The sequence below is a fragment of the Electrophorus electricus genome, chromosome 2 (genome assembly GCF_041902795.1).
Source record: "Electrophorus electricus isolate QZ-2024a chromosome 2, ASM4190279v1, whole genome shotgun sequence".
In the NCBI taxonomy this organism is placed as follows: Eukaryota; Metazoa; Chordata; class Actinopteri; order Gymnotiformes; family Gymnotidae; genus Electrophorus; species Electrophorus electricus.
Window position 1 is genome coordinate 31,163,312 of NC_137498.1, and position 13,938 is coordinate 31,177,249.

General features: G+C 41.0%; 2 protein-coding genes across 5 annotated transcripts; both read left to right on the forward strand.

Moving 5' to 3' along the window:
• The first annotated feature begins 637 nt into the window (after window positions 1–637).
• On the forward strand, window positions 638–6,696 carry LOC113575728 (uncharacterized). Of its 4 annotated transcripts, XM_081698854.1 has the most exons (5): window positions 638–752; window positions 1,036–4,415; window positions 4,839–4,964; window positions 6,299–6,367; window positions 6,514–6,696. In XM_081698854.1, exon 2 carries the CDS (start codon window positions 1,038–1,040, stop codon window positions 2,838–2,840), a length of 1,803 nt encoding a protein of 600 aa, XP_081554980.1. In that variant the 5' UTR covers window positions 638–752; window positions 1,036–1,037; the 3' UTR covers window positions 2,841–4,415; window positions 4,839–4,964; window positions 6,299–6,367; window positions 6,514–6,696. The 4 variants fall into 4 exon arrangements, with proteins under 4 accessions (XP_081554980.1, XP_081554978.1, XP_081554970.1 ...); XM_081698852.1 differs by lacking the exon at window positions 4,839–4,964; XM_081698844.1 differs by lacking the exons at window positions 4,839–4,964; window positions 6,514–6,696 and having other exon boundaries at window positions 6,299–6,438.
• A 1,217-nt stretch (window positions 6,697–7,913) lies between these two features.
• Window positions 7,914–13,916, forward strand: LOC145653189 (dynein axonemal assembly factor 8; the record flags this gene model as incomplete). The annotated part of the gene is given in 20 exon segments (XM_081706143.1): window positions 7,914–8,117; window positions 8,325–8,519; window positions 8,620–8,733; window positions 8,838–8,958; window positions 8,960–9,062; window positions 9,173–9,246; window positions 9,457–9,528; window positions 9,531–9,610; window positions 9,860–9,986; window positions 10,158–10,283; window positions 10,368–10,522; window positions 10,690–11,035; window positions 11,109–11,169; window positions 11,296–11,494; window positions 11,629–11,893; window positions 12,054–12,148; window positions 12,282–12,306; window positions 12,550–12,806; window positions 12,902–12,987; window positions 13,140–13,916. Coding segments are annotated over 20 exon segments (2,874 nt in total), but the record flags the coding sequence as incomplete, so codon positions are not given.
• Between the last annotated feature and the right edge of the window lie 22 nt (window positions 13,917–13,938).

Below are 13,938 nucleotides of genomic sequence, written 5' to 3' on the forward strand. Positions count from 1 at the left end.
ACTAAAGTGAATTCATACAATATGTTTGTTAATAGAAAAACTCTACCAATTGCATTTATCATAGTACTTGTTACAAAAGAAAACAAAAAGAAATAGAAGAATTGAATGCCTTGTCTTTTTTCCAACAGTGTTCCAAAGTTCATGTCCATCTGTCCAGCTATCATGCTTTAAATGTAATCATCCTGTCCAAATTTTGCTATCTCTTGGAACTTGTCCAGGTCTATGGATTTCCTGGAAGCAATGAACAAAAAAAGTCTAACTATATTGTAATATATTTGCCCTTTACTGATGCAAACTAAGCACAAAGGAAAAATTCACGTATGTTAAAACTGTTAGGTAAGCCAGAGCGATCAAAATGTTTTACAATATAATGCACATCCCTATGTAAAACTAACGGTAAGACAATTCATTTATAGTGAGTATTCACAATAAATACAAATCCTAGTGTGATTCATTTAATTCATTCAAAATGACTTCTTTAATGATGAAGAGATTAGGCTGTGGAAATACATTTCATTGTTAGAGTATGCTGCGTAATAAAGGCTTGATTGCAATCAATCATGAATAAACATTTAGAACACAGTAGTGATCATGTGAGGGAGGACATGAACAGGTTAACTCTGTGCCTGGGCTCTGTGGGTCTGCCTGTCTCTGGAGTGAAATAGGGGCAGCAGCAGACTAGTCTTTTCACACACACATGCCACCATTCCAGTGAACGCCTGTCGGACTGCTCAAGACTACTGAGACAACAGGTAAAACATTACCAAGTATGCCAAACTAAACAATTTGCTCCTTTCCAGAATTAGGTTCAGAAAACGTACCTTTTTGATTTAGACTTTAAACTTTTGAAATAAAAAATTAGAAGGGCAACACTTAGACAACTGAATAATAAATATGTATCAATATTGCAAAAGTTAGTGGAAAAATTGGGTAAAAGCAGAAATTATTAAATAAATGATTTCAAACATTTAAAATGTGTGAAACCTTTAGTGCTAACATTCCACTAAGGACCACAGCTGTGTTTTTTCCTATCAGGCATGCAGTCCTCTACACTGGTGTTGGTATGGGTGCTTGTTACCTCACTGGTGCAGGCAGACGTTGTCACAGTGGAGGAAAGGCCCACAGAGGAGCCCATTCCTTGCTCAAAAGGCTGCACCTGTATCTGCGATGACTATACTACAGAGCTCAGTGCCTACTGCAGTGCACGGAACCTGACCCAGGTTCCTCCTGACACCCCTCCATCTACACGTTCATTATGGCTGGATGGAAACCTGTTTACTACTCTGCCTGCAGACTCATTTAAAAACTTGAGCAGTCTGGATTTCTTGAACCTACAAAATGGCCAGTTATCCATTCTAGATTCCCAGGTATTCAAAGGACTACATGCTCTTGCACACCTACACCTAGAGAGAAACAATCTTCGTTCATTACCTGCCAACATCTTTCAGAACACCCCCAGCATTGCATCCCTTAATCTACACTACAATCAATTGTCTCGTATAGATGAGAGGTTGTTTGCTGGACTCTCTCATATGTGGTTACTAAACCTAGGATGGAACTCCATTGCAGTTCTTCCTGAGACTGGATTTCAGGACTTGCACGGGTTACGGGAGTTGGTGCTGGCTGGGAATCGTCTGGCTTACCTACAGCCACAGCTATTTCAGGGTCTTACAGAACTAAAGGAGCTGGATCTAACTGGAAACTTCCTGAGAGTCATTAAGGCAAATGTGTTCTTGAAACTTTCAAAGTTGCAGAAGCTTTATCTTGCTCAAAATCAAATTGTGACAGTGGCACCTAGAGCATTTGTGGGCATGAAATCCCTGAGATGGCTGGACCTGAGCAGAAATCGACTATCTGTGATTCATGATGACACGTTCTTTGGCCTGGTAAGCTTACATGTCCTTCGGCTGTCCAACAACTCAATAAGCAGCCTGAGACCAGGTACCTTCCGTGATCTCCAATATCTTGAAGAACTCTGCCTTTGCCACAATCAGATTCGAGCCTTGGGAGAGAGAGTTTTTGAAGGACTGAGCCATCTTGAGGTGCTCAACTTAGAGCACAACAGGCTACAAGATGCACGAATGGGCACCTTCACAGGTCTCAGTCACTTGGCAGTAATCAAACTCACTGGCAGCTGTTTCCGCACTCTGCCAGACCAGGTTTTTAAAGGTCTGTCAAAACTGCACAGCATCCATCTTGACAAGGGCTGTTTGACCAAAATATCCACCCAAGGTTTTGTTGGACTGACAGGCCTACGTCGACTTTTCCTGCAGTACAACAACATATCTGTGGTGGAGCGTCAGAGTTTTGTGGAGCTTCAGGGACTTCAACAGCTTGACCTAAGATTCAATAAACTAACTTGCCTCTCCTCCCACACCTTTTATGGCCTAAAAAGTCTTGACTACCTTCTCCTTTCTAACAATCTCCTTTACCAACTCACTTCAGAAGTACTTCTACCACTACAGCACCTTTCTTGGCTAGACATCTCTGGGAATAAGCTGGAGGTTCTAGTCAATGCAACATTGCACATGGTGCCACAGTTGCGATACCTCAACCTGAAGGACAATATGCTGAGCACTCTCCCTCCTTCCATTCCCAATGGCTTGGACCAACTTTGGCTATCAGGTAACAACTGGAAATGTGACTGCAGTGCTAAACCTTTCAAAGATTTTAGCTTGCAGAAGCCACATGTGGTTCCACGGCAGGTGGAGACTCTGGCTGAGGGTGAAGAACCCCATTCCCTTATCACTATCTATAATAATATCACTTGCACCAGCCCACCCATTCTCACTGGACTAGACCTGCGGGATGTCAAAAGTGAACAGTTTTTGGACTGCTAAGTTCACACGTTGCTTGCACAAGCATGACAAATTATTACTATGATCAAGTGTGAATATTTAAATTTACTGCCTTTGAAACTGCACTTTCTTCTCTTGTACCTTTTTTTCTCTAAGCAACATTTCATGGACCTAATTTACTACTATTCCTACTGGAGAAAACACAGCTTGGACATAATGTATTAAACTCTGCAATCAAACTTCGTGGAACTAACAATCATCATTTATAATATTAGGGACAAGTTTGTGGCCTGATTTAAATAAAGATATGTGTGGGGAAAAGATGTAGACATTTAATAATGACATGGCCCATTATGGATTCTACATGTCATTTTTGTGCCCAAATAGGCCTTATCACAATGCTTGTTTCCCTCTTGTTTGTTAATCATTAGCAGTCATACAGGACAGATGTCGAAGGTCTATGTTGACTCAGGGTTTTCATTAAAAGTGGGTTGAGATGTGGGCTCAGGATTAATTATTTTAGGATTAATGACATAAAAAATACGTAGAACAGCTTCTGTTTAAATCTACTGAGGTATTTTTGCCTAACCTCCTTTAGACAGTAACTGTTCGTGCAACATCAGGTATATCTATCAGAATAAACAGATTGTGTTTGGTTTCCTTCTCTAAATAAATATTCACAAAAGCAGGAGAGATCAACATGGGGTTTGACAAATACAGACAAAACAGGAGCAAATACATCCGTTTTCATACTATACATATAGAAATGGGGAAAAATCAATTTAAAAACTTTTAATTTAGGCTATTTATTTATTTTTACATGGAAATACTTAATAGTAAAACGTTAGAAAGAAAAGAGCTTCAAAAATTGAATTATTTGTGATCATTGAAGTGCTACTCTTTCAGTGGCATTTTCCACTACACACTGAATTTGCAGTACAACTATCAGATTCACACTGATGATTTAGTGAAATACCCACAACTTGAAAATACATCTCTCCCTCACACACTCATAAGCAGGTGTTGATCACAAAGGTTTCTTTGAACAGGATGGAAATATCACATTTATTTTCTATAATATGCTTAACATTTTATTACTGGACTTTATACAATTCTAACATTGAATAAGTCGTTGTTATTGTTACTATCTGAATTTCATGCCAGCATGAGAATGACCATAAAGGCCAGTAGTTATGACGGTTGTCAACCATTCTGAAGCGTAATGATAAATATTATAATTGGACAAGGAAGACACTTGTAATAAAAGATTTTTTTCTGACATATGTTCTGTTATCTTAATTTCAAGCAACTAAACGCCTCGATCATCTGTCCTTAAAATGACTGATGCGAAACTGACCGCTTGTCGTTCACGTGTCGTTTTAAGTAAAAGCGTCCCGCATCCGTGGTAACCGCAAACATGACTTCAAACAAGCTTGGCTAGTATTTGCAGGCTTTCTACATAACTTTCTACATAACTAGCTAGCTAACGCTAGTTAACCTACCTAAATATTAAATGAGGACTGCACTTTGTGTGAGAATGCAGAATAATTCTTTTTTTTTTTTTTTGATAGCATAAAATCCCAAATACCCTCAGCTGACTTTGACTTGTCATCCTCAGTAAGTATATAATGATGTAGCGCTAGCTAGGTAGCTAGCATTGCTGCGTAGCTGACACAGTTGGGTGGCTGGTTAAATGAACTAGCTAACGTTAACTAATTAGATATCGTTAGTTAGCTATCGTAACTAAATGTTGATTTAGGTAGTCAGCTAGCTGACCCTAGCTAACTACATAACCTATCTAGCGTTAGCTAGGTAATTAAATAACTAGTCAAGTTAACGCTAGATATGTATTTAAGTAACTATATAACATTTTTTTGTATGTCTTGCATTTTTGTACAACTTCTTAATATGACTAAATTATGGTTTATGTGTTTTTATTTCATTGTTTTATTATTAAGCTTGCTTTAAACATTTAAACTAAGTAAAGTAAATTAATCCTAAACACCTATAGATAACAAAGTAAAATATTTTATTCTGCAGTCAGATAATGAAGAAGAAATATCAATTTATCAGCGACCATTAGTCTTCGGGTTGCCTGAAGAGACAGAACTTGACCATGATTGCCAGTCATTGGAGGAATCTGCAATTAACGTGTGTGAAATTGAGGTGTGAGACATTTAACAGTTGTGTGTGTAGGAATAGAAATTTCCTGTTGCTCGTCCTTCATGTTTTCCCCCATCAAACAGGACCTCCTCGAATCATTAACACAGCCATTCTTGTACTCGAGTGATGGTTTGGGGGCCAGAAATATAGTCTTAGGCCGCAGAGCACCATCTCTCTCAGACTGCTGGACATAAACTCGAGGGGCCCACTGTCACCTTGAATAAGCCAGAAAGCACCACCAATGAGCCTGTGGACAATTCGAAACCACTTTACAAAAACCTTGACCTTGTGAATGAGCAGACAAAAATATGCTGATGAAGGATGCTGCACATCATCTGAGTTTGCCAGATCCAAAAACAAAAGATCACTAAATAAATTTAAAGGGGGTGTCTGTACAGCACATTTTATAGAAAGAACGATGTTGTTAAATACACAGCCAGTCCCAATTTTGTTTTTGAAGGTGAGTTATTTGTATAATTTACTCATCAGAGTACTAATAGAAGCAACAAAGCTCATTGAAGGTGTACTCTGAAAACAATCACCTCAACAGTCTCTGGAGAACTGGGATCAGAATGAGGTTCGATCCCTGAAACTGCATGGCCACCACAAAGAAACCATTGAACAAGACAAACCAATGCCATTTCAGCCATTTAGATATACAGGTTTGATTTCCAACTTTACTTTTGTTTTTTCTCTATATCATCTACCCAGTCTAACTTGATGAGCAGTGTAACTGTAAAATTATATTTAAAAATCCATGTCTTACCGTTCCAGTGGGTGGTCAAATTGTATTCCTCAAACATTCTACCAGAGCGCTAGGTATTTGAGGGTGCATCTCAGTATTTTCACTGTTCCTCGGATTGTGCTCCCAAAATTGGAAATGGCTTCTGGACTGAGACGGATGTTGTCATTCCTTAGATATGTTGGAGCCACTCAACCATTTTAAGTCACACAGTCCCAAGTGCCCATATCACCACTTTGATTACCTTAGTGTTACGCGTCCACATTCTCAGTTTCTTCTTTCAGTGCTTGGTATTTATCCCACTTTTCATATTTCTTTCTTTGAATGCTTCTATCACTTGAGACTGCCACATCTACTACCACTGCTCTTTTCTAAAACCTATCTACCACCATGATATCTGGTTGATTCATCCCTACTTGATTATCTGTCTTGATCTGTGGATCAATACAGGATTTTAGCTGTATTGTTCTCGACCATGCTGTGTGGCTCCTCCCATTGTGACCTAGGATCTGTCCAAAAATGTATATATACTATATGGAAAATTGTGTGAGTGTGTGTGTGTGTGTGTGTGTGTGTGTGCGCGTGTGTGTTACAGATTATCAGAGTCAAAGAAAAGATGTTAATATAATGGAGCAGTTGACTGCTTTCTACAAGAAACAGGAATGTAAGGAGACGGAGACAAAAACTCAGTTCATATGAAAAAATTCATAGTAAACCTCAGAAGCCATATATAAAACATCCTACAAATACCAGGTATAACTGATTATTCCAATTTTAATTGTATGACTCTTGGTTTTATTTTCCTTTTAGATTAACCTCATTCTCTTCATTCAATGTTGAATTATTATTACAAATACCACGCATCAATGCACCTATTACAAATATTGTACATTTTATGTTGCATATTGTTGTATATGTTGTATTTGTTGTATAACGTTGTATATTGTACAAATATTGCACAAGGTCTGAAATGGGTATTTTCTTGTTTGTTCCAAAAAGCATTGATGGATGTGGAATTAATTTTAATGATGTAACAAAGAGGCTGCATCTGAAAAAGATTCTTCCATAGTGTCTATTGATTTGCGATATACTGAATATGAGACAAAGCAAATGATTACTTGTAACACATGCCCAAGTACTCCACATCATGACCTACTGAAGCAAGACCCATCCACGGAGAGAATGGAATGCTCACAGCCAGAGGCAGACAGAAGGAGAGGGTATGCTGCCTCTCAAAGATCCCCTGTTCTCATGACTTCAAAGCCAAGTGTTTTGGGCAATACTTTAAAAATGTTAGTTAAAAAACAATATTTCTTTATTTGTAAATATATTTGTGGTAAATAAAGGGGAATGAAGAATAAGGCAAAGCCATGTTTTCATTTCTATTTTAAAACATACTCAGTACTTTATATTCAAAATAATACACCCACATAACTGTTTGTAGGAAAGGAAAGAGTTTCTTTGCTTCAAAAAATAAGAGTCAAATCGAGACAGGGCAGAGAGCTCTGGAAGAAGGAAAGCTTCTGAAGATTCTGCTGAACCTCCAAAGGAAAAGACTACAGGAGTAAGGGTAGATCTACCCAGCTGTGGGAAACCACTTTCTGTAAATCAGCTGGATAAAAAATCAACTGCATGTGATGAGACTGGAGCATCTATAAATAAAACGCTGTCCTCTCACAAGAAGACAGAAGGTCAACCACAAAACGATGAAAGGCACAGACATTATATATCTTAAAATCACAAGGTATGGTTAAAAAAGGCTTGGCAATAAAATTAACTAACCTCCCTATACTTGCATATATCACCCTGATTTTTTTAAACAATATTAAAGCTTTGAATGGGGTTTTACAAAGAACAAAACTGTTTTCAAGGCTCAGCACAGAATACTGCCATGTCAGCAACTGTGGCCTGTGATAGGTGCTATTGAAAAACACTTGTATCTTACTCATATGTTTATTTAGGAGACATAAGACTATGCACAACATGTATTTGACGTTATCTGACAAGCTTTCCTGTGGGTGGATGAGCAGATGACCAGGGTTCTGTGACAGCAGTATCTAAAACATCTGCTGACCTTCAGACCTCAGCAATCTACAAACGGCAAACACTGTGCTGCTGAGATGACTGATGTTTTTTATGATACTGTGAGCTAGTTCATCTCCATTGAATCTGTCAGTGTTTCTTCACAGCATGTTTAATATTTCCTTCTTTTATTTTATCAGGATGGGTCTTACCTTCCGTCACTTAGCACTCTGCCTGGGACCCTCTGGAGCAGAGAGTGTCTGCTCCTGACCATAACCCTGCTCAGCCCAGTTGTGGTGGCAGAACCAGCACAGGGAAAGAGACACACTGTGGAGTCCACCTCAGTCAAGTCTCATGTTTATAACTCACTCATAGCTTGGTTCATGTCCTTGGTAGGTGTGATTTAATAAGAATATTGCAATGTCTTTTTGTTTCTCTTATATTTATTGCTTCTGTGCTGGCAATCTGGTGTCTGGCTGGCTGAGCCCAACAAGGGTAGTGCAAAGGACAAAAATACTGCCCCCTTTTGGGTGGGTTGGCTAAAGCTGTTTTGGAGGGATGACGCTTTTTTATTTATTTTATTACTTTTTTTTTAACAGAGGAGAGACGTGGATGCAAGCCAGTCATTGTTGCATCAACGAGTGTCCAGGTTCATCCCTCAGACCCAACTGAGGACAGTAATGTCATGGTTACTCCAGCTTAACCATCTACTAGAACAGCAGGCATATCCCAAACTCAACTCTCTGCCCTCTTCCTGTCTCTCCTGCTTCATCTCCATAAACCCTGACAAAGAGGTGCACTTTTATTCACATTCATCCAGGTTAATCTTTTACTGGAACATTTACTAATAATCTGAAGTCAGTTGGTTTGCTCTGCCATGGGGTTTTGCTATAGGCAGTTCAGAGGGCCTTTGGAATGAATCCGGGGTTTTACTGGCAGACTGTCGAGACCCGGGACAAAATATGCCAAAGGGCAGAGGTCGTGATTTCTCAGCACTCTCACACTGAGGTGAGGTCAACACAGACTACTGCAACTGCCTTGGTAGCTTTTGCCACACAAACACACTTTGTGTTGTTCCTTGAACTACCAGCGACTGTGTGTCTCTGTCTCAGGTAGTGCTTGCTTTGGAATATCCTCCGTTGTTTCTCAGCCCTCTAGCTACACATCACACCTTTCATCTTCTGCTGGTCTCAGGTCTTTATGTCTGTGGCCTCTACTTGGCTTACCCAAGGCCTAGCCCTGGTCCAGTCCCCACGTCTGCCCAGCCGTGTGTACTTAGGTTTGTGTGTATGATTCAGTGGGAGAGCACCAAAGGAGAGCCTTGTTGTAACTGAGCCGTAAGTAGTTCCACAGACTCTAATGGACTGAAGCAGTACTGTGTTTGTAAAAGCTAACTTAAGGCTCTGCACTACACCCTAAGGATGTATATTGCTAACAGGTTACAGAGCTCTAGCGACACAGGAGACAGAGCCATTTTCAATGAAAGCAGTTCAGTCACCACTCTCTGTGCCACAGTGAAAGGTAAGAACAATTACCTTCATTTACTTTATTGTATCACATAATTTTCAGTGCAGTGCAAAACAGCAGTAGGAATCACTAGTACTGCTCTCCACGTCTGCTAAAACTACACGTGCAGCACAGAAACCAAGTGTTGCTGTCATTGTCGAGAATGCGTTCTGGTGCTTAACCTAAGCCCCTCAGTGTCCAACCTTTCACCCCTCCCCCATGCAGCAGACGTGTTCCTGCTTTTGTCTCCAATGGTTGCGCCGTGCTGTTACAGCCACGTGCTCTCTGCCTGTGCGAAAGAGGCTTTCAGCTGCTGGGGCTACAGAGAGTGCGCATCCCCAGCAAGAGGGCCGAGTCTCTGGGACTCAGCCCTGAGCAGGTAATCAGTCCTGGGGCTAGAGTTGGGGTTAGAGTCCCCATCACCACTCAGCTGCACAGACCGCTATCCAGAGTCACATGCAGTGACAGTGACAGAATGTGCACCTGTATCTCTTGTAAAATTACCAATGCAAGGCAACACCAAGGTTGTGGGATTGAACCCCAGAGTGGGCACATACTGTCATACTGATAAACACATAAATTGCATTGCATAAGAGCATCTATATGTGTGTTTGTCCTGTTGTATCAGGTGTCAGTGTTCTGTGGCGCACCTAAAGTGAGTCTTGGTGAAGAACTGTTGGCGCTCTCATCTCACTGCCTGTTACTGCTACTGAAGAGAGAGAATGTGCTACACCACTGTGCCACCCTGCCTGCAGGTGGGACCCTCCTCTCCCAAACCTATCTCTGATTATTTAGCTGAACATGAAAGCAAACAATTGCATCAGCAACACACATTTGACTAGAAATCAGTCAAATAGAAATCAGACAATAGAAAAACATACCAGAGTGTTTCTGAAGAAGCGTCTTCTGAGTCTTCTGTTATGAAGGTGTAATGACTGAGCTTGGGGTGAAAGTCTTGGACGGAGTGCTCCGAGCCCGGCTGGTGGGCAGGGTCCAGCTACACCTCTGCTTTCACACTGTGCCTTATATGGAGAACCACCCCAACTTGCTTGGTACGTAAGTGTAGTAGTGTCAACATAATTAGTGGAGTTTGTGCATCCAGTATGGGAAGTAAAGAGCATATCAATACACTGCAGGTGGATTCATGTGGACGGTGACAGACTTCAACAACGTGGTCCTAGTGAACTACAGATATTCCTCCTGCAGTGAGAAGGAGCAGATTGTAGTCCTCACACTGACCGTTTCCCACATCATGGAATAGGGTATGAGTCTTCTACACAAAGTCCTCACGGTAATGTAGAATGCAGGTGTCAGAGCCAGTACTGCAGGGTTTAGTGTTTTCTCTATAACTGTCTGTACAGGTACATCATATGTTAATTCACGTGCACTTAAGTGAAATTTGAATTAGTTCTGTGCTGTTAATTGATACAGACTATCCTGAGGTTTGGTTGGATGTAGCTTAGAGAATGTCTGGCGTTCAGTTTCCATGTGTCCTTTTGCCCAGGAGTGGGACAGGACAGATTCAAACTGCTAGGGCTGAAATGGCTGCCCGCCCTGTCTCAGCAGCAGGCTCAGGAGCTGAGCCCATTTGAGGTGGGTGAGTGTTGTTGGCCCAGTAGTGTGGCAAGCCTGGTATCGTCCCCCGCCCTGGTCTGTGCGCTGAAGAGGCCGCAGGCATTCAGCATGCTGCAGGGACTTATGCCACAAGAATACCCAGGAAACCTGAGTGCACTGATGTCGTCAACCCCCGAAATGGCCTTCAGACATGCCTCAGTCTTCTTCGCCGAGACCGAGTTGGTCCCAGGTGAAGACAGCCTAGAAGCTGCTTAACACATGGCAAATTATTTTTGAATATTTATACTCATCCATGTTTCTAGATCAAAGCAGCTGCACAGTGCTGAAATTCCTTCCACCGCTAAGCAGAGGCGTGTCCGGTATGTGACCATGCCACACTGTTAATGTGTATCACACTGAAAGAATGCTAAAACATTCTCCAATTCACAGCCTTCAGAAGTCAGTCTTTCTACAGCTACATGATGGAGGGTAAGTAAAGTCATAATCGAGATTGGCGAGCGTTTTCTCATGGCTGCGTTTTCTGACTCCAAGCAACTTACTGGCTCTGTTAAAGCCTGGAGTCTGGAGCCACTGCCTGGGTAAAATCCTCAGCAAGATCCAGCAGGACGGCTTCTCTGTGTTGGGCTTGCGGGCACTCGTGCTCGACCTTGAGACGGCAGATGTGCTGACACACGTGCAGGGACCCCAGGTTGCTGGCTTTCTCCCTCACCCGCCTGAATAAATAAAAAAAAGAGTGACATGACGCATTCGTATGTGACTCACATAACTCACGTGGTCGCCTTGATGGCGTTTGGCGATATAATGTTTGCATTTGGTGTTCAGAACCCCTGTGAGAGGGACTCAGAGTTGAAGCACTTGACATCTGGCCCAGCGCTGGTTCTGTGTCTGCAAAGAGTGAACGCCATAAAACGACTCCTGGAGCTGCTGGGTTCGGATGATCCACCTCAAGGCAGTGCTGAGGACTGGCACCTGTTGAGAGCTGGCTCTGGCTCTGACAAGCTTAACGCCGTCTGTGGTAGCAGGACACTGACACTGCGATATGTGACAAATATAAATAGTATAACCCAATATACTAACCTAACTAACAGTGACTGAAAGGTAGGAGTGACTGTGTTGTTGAGTTTGTTTACTGACATTGCAGGCTTTCATTTATTGTTAAGCCTGTTCGCATTAATAGTCCCAGTTCTGGTAATAGCTATAGTGATGGCCTTGTGTATACTGCTGCCATGGTGTCTTTTCTGTTTCAGGGTCCGTGTCTTATCAGCAGGCTGTGCAGCATATAAAGTTTATGTTCTCAGAGGGTCTGTGCTGCACAGAAACAGCAATCATGAAGCATGAGCAGGTACAAGAGGCTTAGGTCTATGTGCGCGTGTGCCCATGCATGTTCCCAGGTCCCTCCAGAAGCTAAACCACCAGAAGTAATATGAATGTTTCAGTTTGTGGATGAAAACTAATTCTGTGATGTTTTGTTTCAGATACCGTTTAAATTCAGATCCTATGGCTAGTGTGGAGCAGGAACAGTCTCATACTTTTGCAGTTTTTTTCAAGAACAACCTCTCTTAGTCTCTCTTGAAGGACTCAGGACGAGTCAGAGGCAAAACGTTACTGAGCATTATACTTTCATGCCCTTGTCACTAACCAGAAAGCTAAGAATATTCTGTTCTATTCTATGTTGTTCTGCTCTATTCTGATTTCTCCTTGATTCTGGTTGATATTTCATGAGCTGAATGTGAACTTTGTAAGGCAGAATAGGACAGTCATGTTATTTGTGTTTCATGCCAGTGGGGAGTTCTGTGCACAGTGCTCTCTGCCAGACCACCTGCCTCCTCATGCCCTCCAGTCTGCTACAGCTGAGCCACACGACCCTTCACCTGGATCTTCAGGGGCAACATTTGAGGAGAGGCTGCCACCTGGTGGCTGGGAGGCTATGCAAACCAGACAAAGACCAAAGGAAGCATATATCTGAATTACTGAGGCCCCCTGGTGATGGAGCAGTTGATGTGAGTGGATTGCCCCTTCACATAATACTGTTGGAGTTATGTGTTAATCACTTTGTACTATTATTTTAACATAAATTACTCATACTATAACTCAGGAAATCCTTCTCTCGGAGGGACCCTCTCTTATTCTTGCTCTGCAAAAGGACAATGTTGTGACATGCTTTGACTCAATTCTTGAAAGGTAGATTCGACTCTGCATTTAAACAATTGTAAAATAATGCTTCATACTTTAAATTGTTGATAGTCCTGTGGATTGTAGATTGGAAATGCGAAGCATCTCATTTAATTTCTGTGTAATAAAGCCCCCAACAGTCCTGCCCCTTTGTATCACAGCATTTGCACAGACAGACCTGACTTTGAGAAAGTAAGGAAGTTGCTTTTTTACCCCAGTGCTGAAAACAAGGTAAGATACAACAGCCCCAGACCACTAGTGCCACTGCAGGACCCAGTACCTCCCAGTGAAAGTCTGAAATCTTGTGTGTTCTGGCACTCCAGGTGGTGAAGTTAATTTGGTACCTGTTTGGCATCCTCTCTCCTGACAGTTACCACAGCATAGTACCACAATAGTATACTAATATTATATATTGTTAATATATTAGTATATTAATTTTTTCTTATGAAAGTATAAGTAAATATATACTCAAATTTACTTTTTTTGGTTTTATTGTTTGTATTAAGAGCAAGCTGTGTTTCAAAAACATCAAACATAAGAAAATTGTTGTGATGGTCTTCTAGAAGATTAAAATGGCCTTTAAAATGTGGATTTGTAGTTTGACCTTTTTTTTCTTGGTTCTTATAAGTAAAATAAAATTATGTATACCCACATAAGGCAAGAAAGTATATAAAGAACACACTTGCACCAGTTTAAAGATCAAAAATTATTTAATTCCCAGTATGATAAAAATAATTCCATGAATTCTGTAAACCATTGCATAACTGCTGTAGTGTACACAAATGTTAACAATTTTAAATGATACACTATGAATAAAAGATTATGCATTATAAATAATAATGTCTTAGATTTTAGTGAAGAAAATCCATTCAGGTCTTATATTCCATAAAAGCAACTATTTCATGAAGCCCCCACAAATGAAAGAGAACTCCCAAAAATATTATAAGTTCTTGTATCATT